At 42.6% G+C, this 19115-nt stretch overlaps 2 protein-coding genes across 4 annotated transcripts; one reads left to right on the top strand and one right to left on the bottom strand.

Annotated features, from left to right (window-relative positions):
* Positions 1-730: 730 nt before the first annotated feature.
* ftr92 (finTRIM family, member 92) lies at positions 731-5284 on the top strand. Of its 3 annotated transcripts, none has more exons than XM_046868855.1 (7): positions 731-883; positions 1209-1937; positions 2132-2215; positions 2392-2604; positions 3823-3958; positions 4055-4114; positions 4469-5284. In XM_046868855.1, the coding sequence occupies exons 2-7, from the start codon at positions 1380-1382 to the stop codon at positions 5014-5016; spliced, it is 1599 nt and encodes a 532-aa protein (XP_046724811.1). In that variant the 5' UTR covers positions 731-883; positions 1209-1379; the 3' UTR covers positions 5017-5284. The 3 variants fall into 3 exon arrangements, with proteins under 3 accessions (XP_046724811.1, XP_046724809.1, XP_046724810.1); XM_046868853.1 differs by having other exon boundaries at positions 1209-1946; XM_046868854.1 differs by having other exon boundaries at positions 757-883; positions 1212-1946.
* A 1470-nt stretch (positions 5285-6754) lies between these two features.
* fbxl5 (F-box and leucine-rich repeat protein 5) lies at positions 6755-18942 on the bottom strand. Its single transcript, XM_046869730.1, has 11 exons — positions 18761-18942; positions 15262-15477; positions 13390-13485; positions 12835-13030; positions 12350-12529; positions 11439-11564; positions 11209-11357; positions 9864-9946; positions 9047-9757; positions 8777-8925; positions 6755-8067 (listed from the first exon to the last, which is right to left on the bottom strand). The coding sequence occupies exons 1-11, from the start codon at positions 18842-18844 to the stop codon at positions 7991-7993; spliced, it is 2067 nt and encodes a 688-aa protein (XP_046725686.1). The 5' UTR covers positions 18845-18942; the 3' UTR covers positions 6755-7990.
* Between the last annotated feature and the right edge of the window lie 173 nt (positions 18943-19115).

Here is a 19115-nt window from a genome sequence, read left to right as displayed (position 1 = left end):
CTGTGGAGATCAATTATGGGTTATTGGGGAAACTGTGGAGATCAATGGTGGGTTATTGGGGAAACTGTGGAGATCAATGGTGGGTTATTGGGGAAACTGTGGAGATCAATGGTGGGTTATTGGGAACACTGTGGAGATCAATGATGGGTTATTGGGGAAACTGTGGAGATCAGTGGTGGGTTATTGGGGAAACTGTGGAGATCAATGGTGGGTTATTGGGGAAACTGTGGAGATCAATGATGGGTATTTGTGGAACAGTGGTGATCAGTAATGGGACTTTGTGGAACAGTGATCAGTGATGGATCATTAAGAAATTGTGTTGATCAGTAATGAGACGTTTGGTGATTGAGGAGCTGTGAGCACTGATCCTGCTTTCTCAACTCATATAATGAGCAGCTGTGATATGAACTAAAATGGTGCACTGAAAACTGCTAAAAAAAAAGACTCTTTAAAAAAAAAAAAAGAGTCATATAGAGTTGTCAAATCGAGTAAACGTTTCTTTTGAAAGCTGTACCAAAGCAGCCCAAAAGTTCGATAGAAAGCATGTCTTTCCTGAAAATATATTGATTGAATACCTTTAAAAAACAAATATGTCCCTTATCATGTTATAAAATGACTAAAAATCTGATTACAAAGTAAAGCCAAATAAAACAAAACCCAGTATCAGGGCTGAGCAGCCTGCATTCTTTTGGAATTTCAAGGACACAAGTTAATGAAAAAAGGAAAGTCAACACACACAAGTTATCATGTCCAGGTGTGGATGATCAGTGTCCAGAAGTTTGATGATGCAACTCTTTAACTCATTTCCCCACCCAGTGACACGAGCTTGGTGTTTGGAGGCGAGTGAAGATTAGTGATCCAGAACTATAAAGAACTTCTAAAGGTAAATGCTACATTTCCATACCACATCTTGTAACATTTCTTTGGGATTATTGTACATTTTTTATTTTCCTGCCATCATCTTCACTCACTCTAACAGACCTGCAATTCGAAAAGTGGCTTACAATATTTATAACAACATGGACGTTGTTTATTAGAAGTATCTCCTGTGCAATGTTTGAGCACTAAAACCACACCAGAAGGTGGCAGTAAAACATCAACCCCAACAATTTCCTCCTGCAAAAAAAACATGGAAAGCTCCAAACAAACACTCTCGTTGTTTCATGCAGAGTTGTTACCTGTATTAAGTTTTTTTGTTTTTTCCATAGAAGACCTTGGCTGAGAAAACGCACAATTTGCTCACAGAATTTGAAGGCCAGAATGCAGCATACGCACTAGTCAGAAAAGCTCCTCCTTCACTTCCAAACTCAAGATAAATGAAAGTGAAACCGTTCCCTCAAACAGATCCATGAAACTCTCTCCAGCGGCAGACATAAACAATGGCAAGCTCCAGCACTCCACGCTCAGAGAACCTTTACGAGTGCTGCTTGTGTCTTACAAAGTCGAAGACCGTCGTTACACTTCCCTGTAAGCACAACTTCTGCAGGTCCTGCTTGATCAGTGAGTATGAGGGCACAGACTCCTACAGCTGCCTGCAGTGTTCGCAGATCTTTTCCATGAAGCCTGATCTGCATGGACCTTCAGAAAAAGTCATGGACAATCTCAAGAAGATGGACCTCCACACTGAAACCACAGCAGGCACCACTACCGAACGTGAGGACGTGGCCTGTGACGTGTGCACTGATGGCATACACACTGCCATCAAGTCCTGCCTGGTGTGTCTGGCCTCGTACTGCGAAACGCACCTCTGGCTGCACGAGCACCTCCACGCGAGGGCTGCACACACACTGGTGGACGCGACAGCTCAGCTGCAGGCCATGACATGCTCTACACATGGAAAGGTCTTGGAGGTTTACTGCCGTAACGAGGAACAACGCATCTGTTGCATGTGCATGCTGGAGGATCACAAAGGACATGACATGGTGGCAGCAGGGCAGGTAGTAAAGGTGATCGAATGATAATAATGTCATATAATTCCTGCAGAAATAAACAAGATTATGTCTTTCTAAGAATTTCCATTTCTAGGATGGGACATTACCTTCACTTAGCTTTATATATTCACTCTAAAGAAAAGTCTTGGAACTCTCGTTTTCACTAGGATTGACAAGAACATATTATTGCCTCCACCTAGGAGAACCTGAGAAAGTCAAAGCAGATGATTACAGAGCAAGAGAAGCAGCTGAAGGAGTTTCACTTGGCTGAAAACACTCTCAAGGTAAGCGAGGTGTCTACAAGAAGATCCATTGTTTCGTCAGATGTGACTGCTTGCAAATTTCCATGAAATACTTAACAGCATGGCGTCACTGATGTCATGGTTAAGGTCGATATGTCAGGTCGCCCCATTGCTGATTATTTTCCTACAACCTCACTTCCCGCTGTGCTTTATTCCAGGACATTGCAACGGCCACAGAGGAGGAATGCGAAAGGCTTTTCGGCCAGCTGGTCCACTCTATAAAGCGCAGCGGGTCTGCGATGAAGGTCCTGATTCGAGCTCGGGAGCGAGCAGAACTGTATCGGATCAAGGAGCTGATGGATCAGGCAGAGGAGGAAATACGTGAGCTGAAGAGCAGGGAGCTTTTAAGGACTCCGAATGACTTGCTGCAGGTAATAAAGCTGATGCATGCAGGCTCATATTCTTCGTAGGGCTCCAAGATCAACTTGACTGCTTTACAATAAAAGGGAACCAAATATATATTTTCAATAAAGATACTTTTCATTGCTATCATACCCTCAATCACACCTCTTGGTAAGGCGGTAGCTCAGTGGCGTTCAGACTTCAGATCAGAAGGTTAGGAGTTTAAATCCCAGCACTATCCAGCTACGAATTGATGGTTCCGTAACCCCCAAATGCTCATGAAACAAAAACTTTTTGGGAACCTCCTCATTCTCCACTGGCCTAAACAATCAATCCATAAATGTCCATGAATTTGTATTTGAATATAATTTCATAGCTTCTCCCTCGGGTTTTGCTGTTTCAAGGAGTGTCTGTTTATGTTTCCATCCAATTGTATTTCAGCCCTCACATCACATGTTGCCAGTCCTTGAAACTGTTGCTTTAATCAATCAGATTTCACGTTGACGACACCGGGGCCTTCTAGCAGGTGTACAGTAACATCTGCATTTCCGCATCGTTCGATTGGATGGTCAGAGAGCGCATTAGTTAGAGTTTACAACCCGCAACTGTATTCCGCAACGGCTGGCTGAGGAGAAATCGATTTGGTTGCACTTACAAGGACACTTTTTCAAGAAAAGCTGAATATCGTATGGAAATGTCAATCAGAATAGCTCAAAACGTTTGTTCAGCTTTTCCACAAACCATTTATAGTTTTGCTTTTCTTACCCCTAGAAAAACCACAAAAACCATATGCACAGTACAAACGCAATAAATCCCAGGTTTATTTGATGAGGTTCCTTTTAATATCAATGCTTCTGCTAGAAATGATGTATTCGTGTTTATTGAGTTTCTTGCTTTATTAATGACATTCGTTCTCGCTGTATGAGATTCCTGTTTGTGATGCAGCTCTGTTATATTGTGTTTCTGTATAATATTTGGTTTCTATAGACGTGGTGTAATGATGGTATTAAGAGGTGGATTGATTCAGGTAGGACACTACTGATGGTGGCACATTAGCGAGATCATCAGCGTGAGATTTCATGGACTTGTGGAAATGTGTTGCTAACAATCTTCCGACAATATACCGAGTTTGAGCATGCACACGGGCCAACCTTTTCTGAAAACGGCCGGTGTTTTACCTAATAAGATCTGTTCTGGTCATTTGCCCGTGCCTGATTAGTTCTATTTATATCCAAATCTCTCTGCAGTCGACTTCTGGGAATGTCACAAAGATGACCATCAATCCCCAGTTCTCCTTTGGAGAGGTGGTAAAATCCGTCTCTGCACTCAAAGAGCGGATCGAAGATGTCTGGCAGCATGAAACTGATCGGATATCGTGGGCAGGTAAGTCACGTAGTGCGAGGTCGGTTTAGGTTAATGCTCAATAATACTTTGATTAACTGTGTACTATATACTCACCCAATGACTCATTTGCTTCAGTGAAAAAAGACAAGATCGTGGTTCCTTCTGAACCAAAGACGAGAAAAGACTTCCTGCAATGTGAGTAGACAACAATACGTTTGCTTTTGAGCTGCATTTGCAATCCAGAGCTACAGGATCCCTGGTTTGTGGTGATAATGATAATTGCAATTTATATACATATCCCACTATCCAGCATTTTTTAATGTAGATTCATCTGTCAATATCGTATTCATTTATTGAAGTTAAAATGATTTACTTACATTACATTTACTTACTACTGTTTGAGTAACCAGCTGCTGCTGTCTCACACTTCTTTCCTTCACGAGATCAATAAAGTATGTTTAAGTCGAAGACTCAATTAGGTAGAGCTTCAGGAGCAAGATCTAAGTGATGATTGGTCTACACCATCCTTCAACAATATTCTCCTTTCAGACTTGGTCCCACTGTCCCTGGACCCTGACTCTGCCCACAGGAGCCTGAGAATATATGATGAGAAGCGAGTGGTGTGCAGCACCGAGTACCAGCCCTACCCTTACCACCCCGAACGCTTCGACTGGTGGGCGCAGGTTCTGTGCCGGGAGCCTCTGAACAGACGCTGCTACTGGGAGGCTGAGTGGGCGGGTTTGCACGGGGTGGACATAGCTGTCTCGTACAGAGACATCACCCGGAAGGGGGATGGTGATGAATGCAGCTTTGGGTACAACAAACAGAGCTGGAGTTTGGATTGCGCCATATTGAAATATACTTTTGCGCACGATAATGTGGAGACTGAAATCTTGGGGCCCGTGTCGCACAAAATAGGGGTGTATCTCGATTACAAGGCCGGAGTGATGTGCTTCTACAGCGTCTCAGACACTTTGACGCTTCTCCACAGAGCGGAGATGAGGTTCATGCAGCCTCCGTATGCCGGGTTTGGGTTGTATCAGGGATCCACGGTGAAGATATGCCAGCTAGATACAGAGGCAACACTGACTGAGTGAAGAGCAGAACAACTTGGAATGAATAAACAGAGGACATGAACAAATCACACTGGTTGTCAGGTGATCAGTGGTTTGAAATGCCACCATAGGCATCCACAGCTGAGAGACCATGAAAAAGAAATGTTATTTGCAACTCGATCCAATCACAAGAATTTGAAAGGCTCATTAGGCACCTCCTCCAAGCATGTTCCCTCTAACAGCCCCAATTCCAGAGAAGTTGGGACACGGTGTAAACTGTAAATAAAACCAGAATGCGATGATTTGCAAATCTCTTAAACCCATATTTTATTCTCATAAGTACATAGAAAACATGTTTAAACTGAGAAAATTCACCATTTTAAAGGGAAAAAAGTCATTTTGAACTTGATGGCTGCAACACATCTCAACGGAGGGGGCAACAAAAGTCAGGAAAAAGTAAGTGTTATTAAAAATAAACAAAAACAATTTTGCAAGTAATATTTCAGAATAATGTTTGCAAAATTTCAAAACAGTTAAATATCTCATGTGCACTACATAATATTAGTAAAAGTTGAAAAGAATCTGGAGTAACCTCTGGGTACAAGAGGAAAAAAAAAACCCATCAATATTGCATCATTAAAACCAGTCACGATTCTGTAATGGAAATCACTGCATGGGCTCATTAACACCTCCAGAAATCATTGTGAACACGGTCCTCTGGACTAAAGAAGAGAAGGATCAGCGCTCAAAATAAACCTCTGATGGTAAGGGAAGGCCCTGCGTATTTAAGCAAGACAATGCTATCTGAATACGGCATGATTTTGTAGTAGAAGAGTCCGTGTCCTGCCTGTAGTCTAGACCTTGCACCATTTAAAACCATTTACCGCCTCATGAAACGAAAAATACAACAAAGAACACCCAGAACTGTTGAGCAGCTAGAATCATGTATCAGACACATATGGGACATTTCTCTCCAAAAAACTCAGCAACTGGTCTCCTCAGTTCTCAGATGTATACAGACAGAAGATGTGATGCTTCATAGTAATAAATGTTTTTGAGACCTGTTGCAGCAATCAAATTCAAAATGACTCATTCTTCCTTTAAATAGTAGATATTTTCAGTTTAAACATGGTTTTTTCTTTGTTTAATTGTAGATAGAAACTGAATTTATGAAATATGCATATCAATCTGTTTACTTTTTTTTCCAAAGTAAAGTGTCCCCACTTTTTAAATTTTGGCTAACACTGGAAAAACGTGAGAAATATTATTGTGCATGCAAAATTGATACTTTTCCAATTTTTTTTTGCTTTTTTATCATTCATTATTAAAATTTCAGCTTACTTTATAAAATAAAATAATAATTAAAAATATGTTTCCGGAATTGTAATAATTTGTAGCCCATAATGATTTGGTAATAAAGTCAATACAAAGACATTTCTACATCACACGCAAATATTATTTACTGTCTGCTCTTATTGCTTAAAAAAAAAAAAGACCCAGTTATTCATCACAAATCAGTATATAAACTGTGATTTGCACCCCAGCAGTGTGGATTTTGCATAAACACCATCTCCCAGGACAACATCTGCTCTGTAACGTTGGTCTGTCATGGTGTAGTATCAGGAGAACCTTTGGGACGTCACAATGATGTTGGCTGACTCGACGTATTTTATGGTTAAACTTGTTTTTTCTTGAGTCGACAAAAAAAAAAAAAAAAATAATGCAATGCAGCGGATCATTCCGAGATCTCGTTTCTCGTAAAGAACAATCGTTACACAAATGGAGAAGAATGTTTATTTCTGTGGTTCATTTCAACAAGCGAAAGACTAAACTGGACTCGAAGAAAACATTCTGAACGGATAAACGAAAAAATTGAATAAAAAAAAGAAAAGCAGTACGCAATTTCCCTGTGGGTGATCAGGCAAGTGCTACAACACTAATGGAGTTAGTAGAACATTAATGGAGCATGGAGTCTGGCTTGTCTTTGTGGGCCGTTACGTACGCAGCAGCGTTTAGACGCTTCGAAGGGAAGCCTGGCGAGTGTCGCCCCCTTGCCTCGGGGTTATAAGGAGGTCGCAGCAATCGCATTCGGAGAAGATCTAAATATGTTTCACTGAAGAGAGAGAGAAAAAAAAGTGCAGTACTAATCTTAAACACAGCTGTGTTTCGTTTGATTTATTTTTTTTATTGATCTCAAACAGGTGGTTTTTGCAATCACTGAGTTCTTGCCAAAAATTTGTACACCCTTTAACACCAATATTGGAACCGTGTTTCTGGATCACGGTTGGGTAATTTCTTGTACAAATTTAGATTTTCTGAATGTGTTTACTTTTTTTTTTACATGAAACTCAATTTTTTGAAAAGACGAACATCTGCATTTGCAGTTGATTTTTTGATGACGAACTCTTATCCCAGTTTCCGTATTCCAGGGTCTGCATGTGCGAACGAAGAAAGCACATATTTACAAAACAGAACTGCTATTCACATGAGGAGAGGAACTACATCTGGCGGTGCAGCTTTTGCGACAACAGAATTACTCCAAAACCAAACAAACAAAAACAAATAAAAAAATCCTTACTAGTATCCTTATCTTAAAGCAGCTTAAACCAAACCAAACTAAAGATCCTTCCCCATTTCTAAATAAATCAATTTGAGAAACAGATCTCTTTCATCAAATACCTTCAAGAACTCATTCATCTACAGAATGTACACTCTAATCTGCCCAATTGCTCAGCAAAGGCTTCAGGGAATTAAACCCCCCCATTCTCCTTTGAATTGTTACGTGAAGAAGACTGGCGACTGACTGTACAGCCTGAACTCCTCCTAAAGTGCAAACAGACAGCAGACACCAAAAAGGGGACTGAGGAAAATAAGAAAAGTGAAAGAGAAGACCGTTATGGGATGGAGGGCAGAAATATGAAATCTGAGTGAGAGAGGAGAAAGTGGAATAAGTAGTAAAAAACAAAACAAAACAAAACAAAACAAAAAAAGAACAGCGCAATTTGGGGAGGGATGTTCACTCTCCGGAGCGACAGCACACCCTGAAGCCACACTGCAGGTTCTGACATCCACTTGCTCGGTCAGCATGAGGACCTGGACAGGACACAAGAGACGGGAAAAGAAGTCAGAATCGAATATAATCCCATTCTGAGGTGTTTGTTCGTTTTTCTACACAGAGATATTTCTTGATGAATGACTTTTTATCCGTTTAGAGTTACATTTTAGGTTAATTAGAAGTTAATAAGAGCTAAAAATCCAGAGAAAAAACAGACTTTTCTGCGTCTGAATATGATCTGAAATTGCAGACGTGTGACATGAAATGTTAAACAAAAGAGGAAAGAGACCATTTACTTCTCACATGTTCATTACCACGTGGTGAAATTCTCTCTCTGCATATCACAGCAATGTTCGGAGGCTGGGGTCAGAGCACATAGGCTTGAGGGCCTCGCTCAAGGGCCCATCAACGGCAGCCTGGCAATACCGAGGCTTGAACCTCTGATCACCGAGCTTCCACTTCCACTGGTTGTAGATCAGTTTATGTGTATATATATATATGACTGTACAACTCCCTGAGTTACTATGGAAACCAAAATGGACTAAATTAAGCGAATTAGTATAAACCTGTGATTTTACAGTTGCATCTGGAACTATTGGCATCATAGGATGTGCCTCTCTCTCATATCTTGAATTATACTGCATGGAACAGCTGTTTTGATATGAAAGTCACCATACTTTAGCCATAAACAAGCAAACATTACGGTATTAAGGAAATAAAAATTTCGCTTAATACCCCCCGTGTTACCGTTGATGTTATCGCAGTAGTAGAAGTGTTCATCGTTGAGTGAGGGACACACAGACACCAGCTCATGCAGTCCCACTTCAGTGATGAACAGACACCCTGAGAGGTTCAGATGCTCCAGCAGAGGAAGTCCTCCTCCCTGAGAGAGACATCTACAACACACACGAGTCCAAATACATGATTACAATCAAACCTTTTAAGGTTCTTTCTTAGAAACAAACATACTAGCCACTAGTAGCACCAAGTTAAAAAGGGTGTGTGTGTGTGTAGTACCTCAGGCCCAAGTCTGTGATCTGATAGCATCCTGAGAGGCTGAGGAACCTCAGAGCACGACAGGCTCCTGACTGCTCAGTCCTTATCTCGCCCTCAGAAGGGCATTTAGTCCAAAGCTCAGTGCTGCCCTCTGTGGCCTGAGGCTCACACTGCGTTTCCTTCACTGTCCTTAAAACCGTGTCTGAGCCGCAGCACGCAGAGTGCCCGCACTGTTTCTCTCCCAGAGTGCCGTACAGCTGCTGGAAGTAGGTGGAGCCAATGTCAGTCCTAAAGCTCCGCCTTGTGCCACTCCTACAGCAGCACGACCTGCCTCCTGCCTGCACCCCTAAAATACCCCCACGGCCCTCACCGAGTCCGGCCACGCCTTCTTTTCTCGTCCAGTCGGCCGTGTCCTCGATGTCGGCGAGCTCGGTCGGATCCAGGACCCAGACGGGGCTGCAGCTCATGCTCCGCCCACCGGGCCTCCACTTGAAGACGAGCGCCGTGCGAGCGCGTCCCAAAGAGTAACCCGAGTGCCTGTCAAGGAGTTGGATCGCTGATGACGACGTCTTGAGAAGCTTGTTTTTGCAATCGGGGCTGTTCTTGGAAAACCTGGGTGCCGTCAGATCGCCTAATCCAACTGTCAAATTCTTCAGAGTGTAGTCGGTGATCTTCTCACAGCCCGATAGGTCCAAGTGCTCGAGCGAGCGACACACCCCCAACTCCGCCCAACTGCAAGAAAATTCAATAAAGATGTCACCGACATTGCTGTTGAACATTTAAACCATATTTAATTATATACATTTATGACAATTAATATAAAGTATTAAACTCTTACCTTTCGAAAGCCGAATCAGTAACGTCAGTTTGCGTGAGATCCAAATGGATGAGATTTGGGCAAAGACTAAGGATCTGACGCACCTGGTTTAAACAAATAAAAAATAGATATAAACACATGTTTATGTATCGTGTTGTAAATTTATTCCAGCTGCTTTGACACTGTATTATTAGGGGTGCAATGGATCGAACGGATCACGGCTCGCCGATTAATACCTCATTTTTTTTACTTTTTTTTTTTTTTTTACACAATTGCAGAGTGACGGAGCGATTGCTTTTTTGGTAATTTTGTAACTAAACAGAAAAGTCACGTGTTCACGTGACACATCAACAACAGTGGCTAACGAAGGTCTTAATGAGCCTTCAGAGTCATTTAAATCAGATGTATGGGAGTGTTTCCTCGCTGTAACTTTTCTTGTAATAAATGGAAAGCGAATTATTTGTCTCCTCCCCTTTTTTGCTGATCCAAAATATTTTAAAAAGGGGTTATTTTTAACACTAACAACATTGCTGTCAAAAACGAATAACTAACTGGATGCTAAAAATACTAGGTGTTGTTTTCTTACACGCCAACAGATTCCAGCACAAGGTTGCACGCACAGTCACAGGGAGCACTGACCTTCATAAGTCAGTGTGCCAAAAGACATCGTCCTGTGTACATAGGAAGCTGGTGCTATTCTGACCACGTGCGGACCCTGTCGCCGAACTCTCCTTACATGCGAGTTTCTAGCCAGAAACAACACCCTCTCACTTCCCTATTCGCCAGATTTTGGCTCCTGCTGACTTCACCCTTTTCCCGAACAGGAAGATCCAGCTGAAAGGTTACGGTTTTGACACCATTGCAGAGACCCAAAAGACACATTCCAGATGTGTCAGGAACGCTGGGGGCGCTGTATTGCAGTGTAAGGGGACTATTTTAAAGGTTATCGTGTAAACGTAGATAAATAAAGTACTTTCTTGTAAACAGAGCTCCTCTTGAAACTTTTTGACACCACCTTGCTCACATATACGCCACGTGTTGTTCGTTTCTACAACACGGTACTGCTTGCATTCTTAGATAAATGCTAAGTTTGTTCATTTGTGTGTCTGCTGTTGAATTATACATTCTGATTGGTCATTTTTTGGAAGGAGTCTCCAGTTTCAGTGCACCGTAGCAATCTGAGGTAAAGCTTTAACCTATGCCATCATTAAACTGGACACTAATTTGGCCCAACAGGAAGTGAGTGATGACTAAAAAACATCTTTCCAGCCCTGGTGCCTTCCTGGATCTGAACAAAAAGTGTTTTCAGGGACCAAGTCAGAAGCCCTATGCAAAAGGAGATCCATAAACTCATAGCTTCCCGTACCATTTTGCTGGAGACGGCGGAGCTGTAAGCCAGGCTGAGGGTGCGTACCGATGACCCCACGGCCGGGAGAAGGTTCTGGATCATTCCATTCAGCAGCTTCTTTTCTTTGCGCACGGCGCTGACAGCCAGCGAGTCCTCGCACGCTTCCTCTGCACAAACACAAACGCGTATTACACTCACGTCCGGCTATAAGCAGAAAGGGAAAAAAAGGCGCCAAAACAAAAACCAACCCGATTCATCAACGTCTGCATCCTCGTCCCACTCCTGATAGGCTCGTCCTTCCTCCTGCAGGTTCTGCACCCAGTCTTCATCAGGATCCTGGTCTGGCTCCCCCGGAGGACCGCGGTAATAATCACCTGGGGGAAAGATAAGCGTTCTGTTTGCCAAAGACAAGACCAGAGACTCTACAGACATCTGATACGCGCTCACAAGAACAACTAAAAAGGATCGGTTTAAACTAGACGATGAACCCGAACACGTCTTACTTACTTATTTCAAAACCTACTTTATGGTTAATCACAGGAGATCACATGGAAGTTCTAAATCATATATCGCACGCATGTCGAATGGGCAGATGAAAACTACTGTCAGATGTTTTGCAAGTATCTTTTGGTGACCTCAATACGCCGAGTCATCCCAGCACAGCAAGCTCACCCCTTCATAGTGACACTGCAGCTCTTGGATTTCCTGTCAGACTATCAAGTTCTCAAGGAAACCAATTCATCTACAGTGCTGCTTGTTGGAATCTTGAGAGGGCTGAGGGTATGCAAATTGAATATCTCATTACTGGGTAATGAAATCCTTCAAGGACAGATCCTCAGAAGATGCTGCTTCTCTTACATTACTACTACTACAGCACGTTCTGCAGAAGTGATGCAATAACAACAACAACAAAAAATCACTGGACGAAGAAAAAGCAAAGAAAAACATTGTCTAAATAGTGACATGAGGAAATGGTTTTGCATTTATGGAAGGAGTCTCCAGTGTCAGTGGATTTAATATTGTAATGATATTGTGGTGTGCAACAAAAACTCTGTGGTTTCTCCCCAAAGGTCACGTGATCACCGCTGCAGACCTTCCAATGACGTGCAATCACAGTTCACGCCACTAAAACAAACGACATGTAAGACAGGTGTCTCACCTCTGGCCCAGCGAACCGGGTACAGGTGTCTCCACAGCGAGCCCGTTTTAACCACCTCCGCCCAGCTGCGGCACACCTGGCTGCAGCGACACAGGTCCTCCGGGCCCAGGTACCGAAACAGCCGCACCATGACCTCCTGCGGGAGAGCGGAGATGTGCATGCTCGCGTGCCCGTCGCATTCTGCAGGACGGGAATAAAAACACGACACGTGCTATAAACACGGTTGACACGTCTTTCTGAGACTGCTTCAAAAATGCAGAGGATGAAGTTCACACTGCAGGTGTGGTGACGTGGATTTTATTCATAAATATATTATTATTAAGATCTCAACTGAAGGCATCAGCTCTGAGCTGACTTTGGTGCTTGGACCCCTCAATGTGGACCCCACAAATCAGCAGATCACAACGTGAGAAACACTGCAACGTTGGTGTAATGATGCATTCATGTAACGCAATACATAATTTCTTCCTGGGAGAATCCCTCACCGTCCTCGGTCTTCTCATGGTCGGAGTATTTGAAGACCTTGTGAAGCTCCTCAGCCTGACTCCACAGGTTTAAGCCTTTCAGCACCTCGGCGGCCGCGTCCCACCGCTGCTGGCTGCAGTGCTGCGCTATCACCTGTCTCTTAATGGCCTTCAGCTCCTCGTAGGTGAAATACTCCATCAGCATGGGCTGGAACACCTGAGTCAGGTACACAGGAGAAGAACATGGGTGAGACAGGTGCAGTGAAGACGCAGAGTAACCGGAGTGTATAGTGAAGTATACAGCAGTGGTGTGATTGTGTGCTGTGCTACACAATGTCATGTTGCTATCATAAACATTCCCCATGAGTTGGAGCAGCTGTACCAACAAAACCCTTACCGAAGAGCTCAAGCTGAAATTCTCACAACATTAAACAGATAAAAACGTACGGTGTGACCCTCTTTTATACTCAAGCAATTGTTCACGTTGGAAAATCTAGTGGAACGTCTTCCCAGGAGAGTGGAGCTTATTAGAACTGCAAATAGGGAATAATGTAGTGTACAGGTGTCTACCCTTACCTCCTCTTCCTCCTTCATGTGAGGAAGGAAGTCCTGGGTGAAGGCTTCCAGGCGCTCTTTCAGCTGCCGTGCATAGTTCAGCTGTTCACACTCGCTCTGTTGGATTAAACACCAATACACACATGAGTGTTAATGCATCATTTCTCAACACTGCACCGCTACACACACACATGCACACAAACGGTTAACCAGAGCACACCTGTAATCGCACTGCAGGTGTGTCATGCTGCCTTTATTTACTACACCACGCTTAATGCCACTTAATAACAGCTTCCTGTGATGTCACACCGGAGGTCATGCTGCTCGAGCTTAAAACGCGCCAATTATAAGCTTTTAAAAGCCGGAGCTTCTATGAGCTGTTATTATCTGGCAAGAAAACATTTCCTTTTCCTGATTCCGAGCTCCTATAATCACACACCACAAAACACGCTACAGCAGGTGCGATCAGTTTGAGGAACTTTGAGAAAAGACCAGAAGTTCTTCACACAACAATAATGATTTTTTTTTAATCGACTGTGCACTGGACAGTTCTGATGTGGTGGTGGTGAAACTCGGTCCAACTCTCAACAATTCATTAGACAATAGAATTAAAAAACTAGCATTTGCTGCAGAAGACGAGTCCGGGGTCAAATTTCTGACACAGGAAGACATTCTTTCTAATAGGACAAGCTAAATTTTTTGTCTAGCCCAGCACTAGTATTATAATAATACATTTTATTAATGGGCGCCTTACATATCACATTAGAGAACACGGTGCTGGGGAAGATGTCGGCCTTCTTAACAGCGCCGTGTTACACCGAATTACATGGAAATGTTCCGTGTTTGCAGCGAACCTTTGAAATGCGAGACTGAAAGGCTGCGCTTCAGTTCACCACAACAGCCTGAGTCATCGCAGCTCTGCACAGTCAGCCTCCGCCCTGTGCAGTGTAGGCACCAACAACCCTCCCTCACAGCCTGCACTAACCCTTCCCGAGTGCGACCCGATTAATGAGCGGATTCCGGAGTAACCTTGGGTGCGAAAGCGATCCCGTATCGATGTCCTTGTTTTGGGATGGGCGAACCAATTGTAATCACACGGCGTCGATCTCGAACATGTCTGGCCTTCCCAAATAAACAGAGGCACACAAACCCGGGGGAAAAAAAATGTGTTATTACATCACTCATTCCTTCCTGTTACCACGGAACACAATGTCCTAATTCCCGGATTGCCGAGCAGGCTTAGGAAAGCCGAGGAACAGCGGTTTCACTTTATTATCCATCCGTAGTTCCGATTTAATCTACATACTTATTTGGTATATCCATCAACGCAGACCTCCTCTAGGATCTTTTTCCAATTTACATTTTCAGCATTTGGCAGACGCTCGTAACCATTTATCTCATTCAAGAGGCATGAAACTTTCCCTTCACTTAAACTAGGAGACTTGAACCTGTTCCAGTGGCCAGACCTACTGATCTCACCTTAGATCAGTACTTGAAGCTGGTAGCAGAAGCATCCATAATACAAATCCATGTTCCAATAGACCGACAGTGTATCAGAAAGTCAAGCGTTAATGTAAACCTGTTATTTTCAACAGTCATTAACCGACTTCTGAGCAGTGTAAATAAACCCATAACACCACGCAGGAAAACTGATACAAGCATAAAAAAAACCCGAATATAATCATGATATAGCAGAAAACTGTTCGAGGAAACACGTCCGCATAAACGCTTCCTGTGTTATATAAGAGTCATCAGTACCAACAGGCACCTTTTTTTAACCGCCAAGGTAATATTTATGACATAATGCGGTTATATAATTCACCACACACACACACACACACACACACACACACACACACACACACACACACACACACACACACACACACACACCTCGACATTCCTGAGGCCTTTCTCGAACAGCGACAGCATCTCGGAGAGCTTGTTGTCGGAGTGCACGTTGTAGGTGGTGCGGCTGCGCTGCTGCAGCAGCTCGATGATGCACTCGTTCTCAATCTGCTCGTGGATCTTGAACTCCTTGAAGGTGGCGCAGAGCGTCTGGAGGAACGCGCGGAAGTCATTGTTGTTGGAAAAATTTGTCTTCGACAGCTGGAAAAAAACATTTCGACGATTATTATTACACTGTGGTGCATCAGATTTTAAAATCCGATTGACCAGGGACAGACAAAGGGGCCGGGGCATTTTTGCATAACAGCACGGTTCGGACTGTTATTCCTGGCTGATACATAAACCAGAGGTTAATAACAATGTGCTTGCTCTAACGTTATTGTTTCTACAGTAACGCCTCATACACAGGGTCTTGTATGGCAGACGCTCCATATAGTCCAAGAATAATTACAAGAATAATTAACAAGCAACCTTGGGGGTGACACTGAACCACTATATAACTGATCATTTCCCCTGTTGTTTTTCGTTCCTCCTTCCCCTCACATACGATTGTTCTGCCACCGTATACAAATGTATACATTAAAAAGAGAAATGTACTTGATAGGTTACACGGGAACGTAAAACAAACCACACATACACACACACTGACTACAGAGTTACGTGTCCACCAATTACCTGTCTGCTGTAAACGTGCAGGACGTGACTAACCTCTACTTTATGGCTTTGAGAGCTTTTTTTTTTCTTTTCTATTTGCAGTACAGGTGCATGAATCGAATTCAAAACAAATGTAAAACAGTTTGTTTTCAGTGCAAACAATATTCCTTATATATTACATTCTCATACATCACATTATATCAGACTCTGTTTATCTATGATAAAGTTGTATAGGAGTTTTTAACCAACCTATGGAAAGCCATTTGGGTCAGTTTACAGGAGAAAACTGCAGTGACAAATTATATTGGTTTAATATATAATCGTTAATGGAAAACCGATCTGGATGTGAATTGCTGTGTTTATTATGTACATATTTTATTTGTATGTATACACTGTGCACTTTTAAAACACTGCTGATATTCAGTACAAGTGTGCGAGTGAAATAGGTTTTATACAAGAAATGTACAGACTTGACATTTTTATTGATGGCATTTGGCAGACGCTCTTATCCAAAGTGGCCTGCAATTATATCATTTTATATAGTTGAGGGTTAAGGGCCTTGCTCAAAGGGCCCATCATGGGTAGTTTGGTAGTGCTGGGATTTAAACTCATGATCTCTGATCAGAAGTTCAGCATCTCAACCAATTTGTTAGCACCTGATTTGACATACATTCTGGGTAAAAGGTGCTTCCGATAAAACCTTCTCGTTAGATTTATGTCATCTATTGGCGACTTGACTTTTAATCTTCATCTGCGTTTATGCTTAAAGTAAAAAGCTGTATTTCTATAAAAGTATCGCTTTCCATCTTCTGTAACATTGTTTGCCTTGTAAATGCATACAACTGCTGCACAATCTGTTAAATAATAATTACTGAGTAATTAGTTAATAATTCAAGACTTTGCCAAGCACATTGGAATGCAAAAACAAATCCGAGTCTAAATAGATTTGATCCTGTCCTGTCATGTAAACCTGGAGTTTTTAACACAATTGTAACCTCAGAGAGGCACAAAGTCCAGTAGTGTTTACAAATTTTTAGTTTTCGTTCATACATCTCCAGGAGACTTTCAAGGAAATCGAGGTCTCATTAGACTTTATATTCTCCTGCATCATCATCATCATCACCAAAATCATTAATATCAATCCTCATCATCACCATTAATCATCCTCCTCCTTCACAATCATCCTCCTCATCAACCAATCATTCTTATCCTCCACAATCCTCCTCATCCATTATCCTGATTCTCATCATCTTCCTCCTCCTCTTCACCATCATTATCAGTCCTCCTCATCCATTATCCAGCTTCTCATCATCATCATCATCATCATCATCCTCACCCTTATTATCAATCCTCCTCATCCATTATCCTGCTTATCATCATCTTCCTCCTCCTCTTCACCATCATTATCAGTCCTCCTCATCCATTATCCAGCTTATCATCATCATCATCATCCTCACCCTTATTATCAATCCTCCTCATCCATTATCCTGCTTCTCATCATCTTCCTCCTCCCCACTATCATCCTCATCCATTATCCTGCTTCTCCTCCTCACCATCATCTTCCTCATTATTAATCCTCCTCATCCATTATCCTGCTTCTCATCATCTTCCTCCTCCCCACTATCATCCTCATCCATTATCCTGCTTCTCATCATCCTCCTCCACACCATCATCATCCTCATCCAGCTTCTCATCATTGTCTTTCTCCTCATCACCATCTATCAATCCTCCTCATCCATTATCCTGCTTCTCATCATCAACATCATCCTCATTATCAATCCTCCTCATCAATTATCCTGCTTTTCATCATGCTCTTCCTCATTATCAATCCTCCTCCACCAATATACTGCTTCTTATCATCTTCATCCTCCTCCTCACCATCATCATCCTCATTATTAATCCTCCTCATCCATTATCCTGCTTCTCATCATCTTCCTCCTCCTCACCATCATCCTCATTCATTATCCTGCTTCTCATCATCACCATCATCATCCTCATTATCAATCCTCCTCATCTATTATCCTGCTTCTCATCATCATCATCATCCTCATAATCAATCATCCTCCACCAACATACTGCTTCTTATCACCTTCCTCCTCCTCACCATCATCATCCTCATTATCAATTCTCCTCATCTATTATCCTGCTTCTCATCATCTTCCTCCTCCTCACCATCATCCTCATTCATTATCCTGCTTCTCATTATCACCTTCCTCCTCCTCACCATCATCATCCTCATTATCAATTCTCCTCATTCAATATCCTGCTTCTCATCATCCTCCTCCTCACCATCCTCATCATCAATCAATCCTCATCCTTCATCATCCTCATCCTCACACAGCTCAGATGCACTTGACGGCTATTAGCCTCCTGCTAGCACGTAACACACGTAGTAAACGACTAAGGCTAGGAAGTCAAGCTAGCGAGCAGGAAACTATATCACTTTACACTTACACACCGTGTTCAATTAATCATAAATTCACAAAATGAAAGAATTAATAAAATTAACATTTAACTGAATATTAATATTTCTAGTAATGTTAATATGCTGCTTTATAACAGAGAATCGGATGCTAGCATAACTAGCTAACAGCGCAAACATATTGATGTAGTCGACGTGTGAAATTGTGCAACAGCGTTATATATTATTTGTTTTAATATTTTTGTTTATAATTGTTAAGAATATGAGAGTTGTTTTAATGTTGAACGTGACGCAGAAGCGGAAAAAACAAACCGCGCAGTTGAACTTGCAAATAACCGCAAGGTGCCGTCGGATTGTTTTCTGAGGAAGAATTAATCAATTTATATATAAAAGTAAAAAATAATTGACCTTATCGCAGTAAAGACCGACCAGCTGCTTCATTCGCCAGTGCGGTCCGGTGAACACGTCCACCTCGTCGGGAAAAGGAGCCATGTCGCCTCGCCATACACACACACATCCACAAACACAGACACTCCTCCTCTCTCTGGCGCTCTAGATCTGTGTGCGTGTGCGCGCTCGCACGTACGAACGTACACGGGTACGCGCACGCACACGGTTACTCCTACTTTCTCTGGTTCTCAGTGTGCCCGTGAACGCGCGCTCACGCACACTACTCCCTCCCCTCCCTGAGGGGCACTCGCTGTCACGTGATCTGCCTTCCCTTATCAGTAGTGATGGGAAGATCGGATCATTTTAGTGACTC

The sequence above is a fragment of the Silurus meridionalis genome, chromosome 16 (assembly GCF_014805685.1).
Source record: "Silurus meridionalis isolate SWU-2019-XX chromosome 16, ASM1480568v1, whole genome shotgun sequence".
Classification (NCBI taxonomy): Eukaryota; Metazoa; Chordata; class Actinopteri; order Siluriformes; family Siluridae; genus Silurus; species Silurus meridionalis.
The sequence above is the reverse complement of the archived record's forward strand: the minus strand, read 5'-3'. Positions and strand labels throughout refer to the sequence as shown.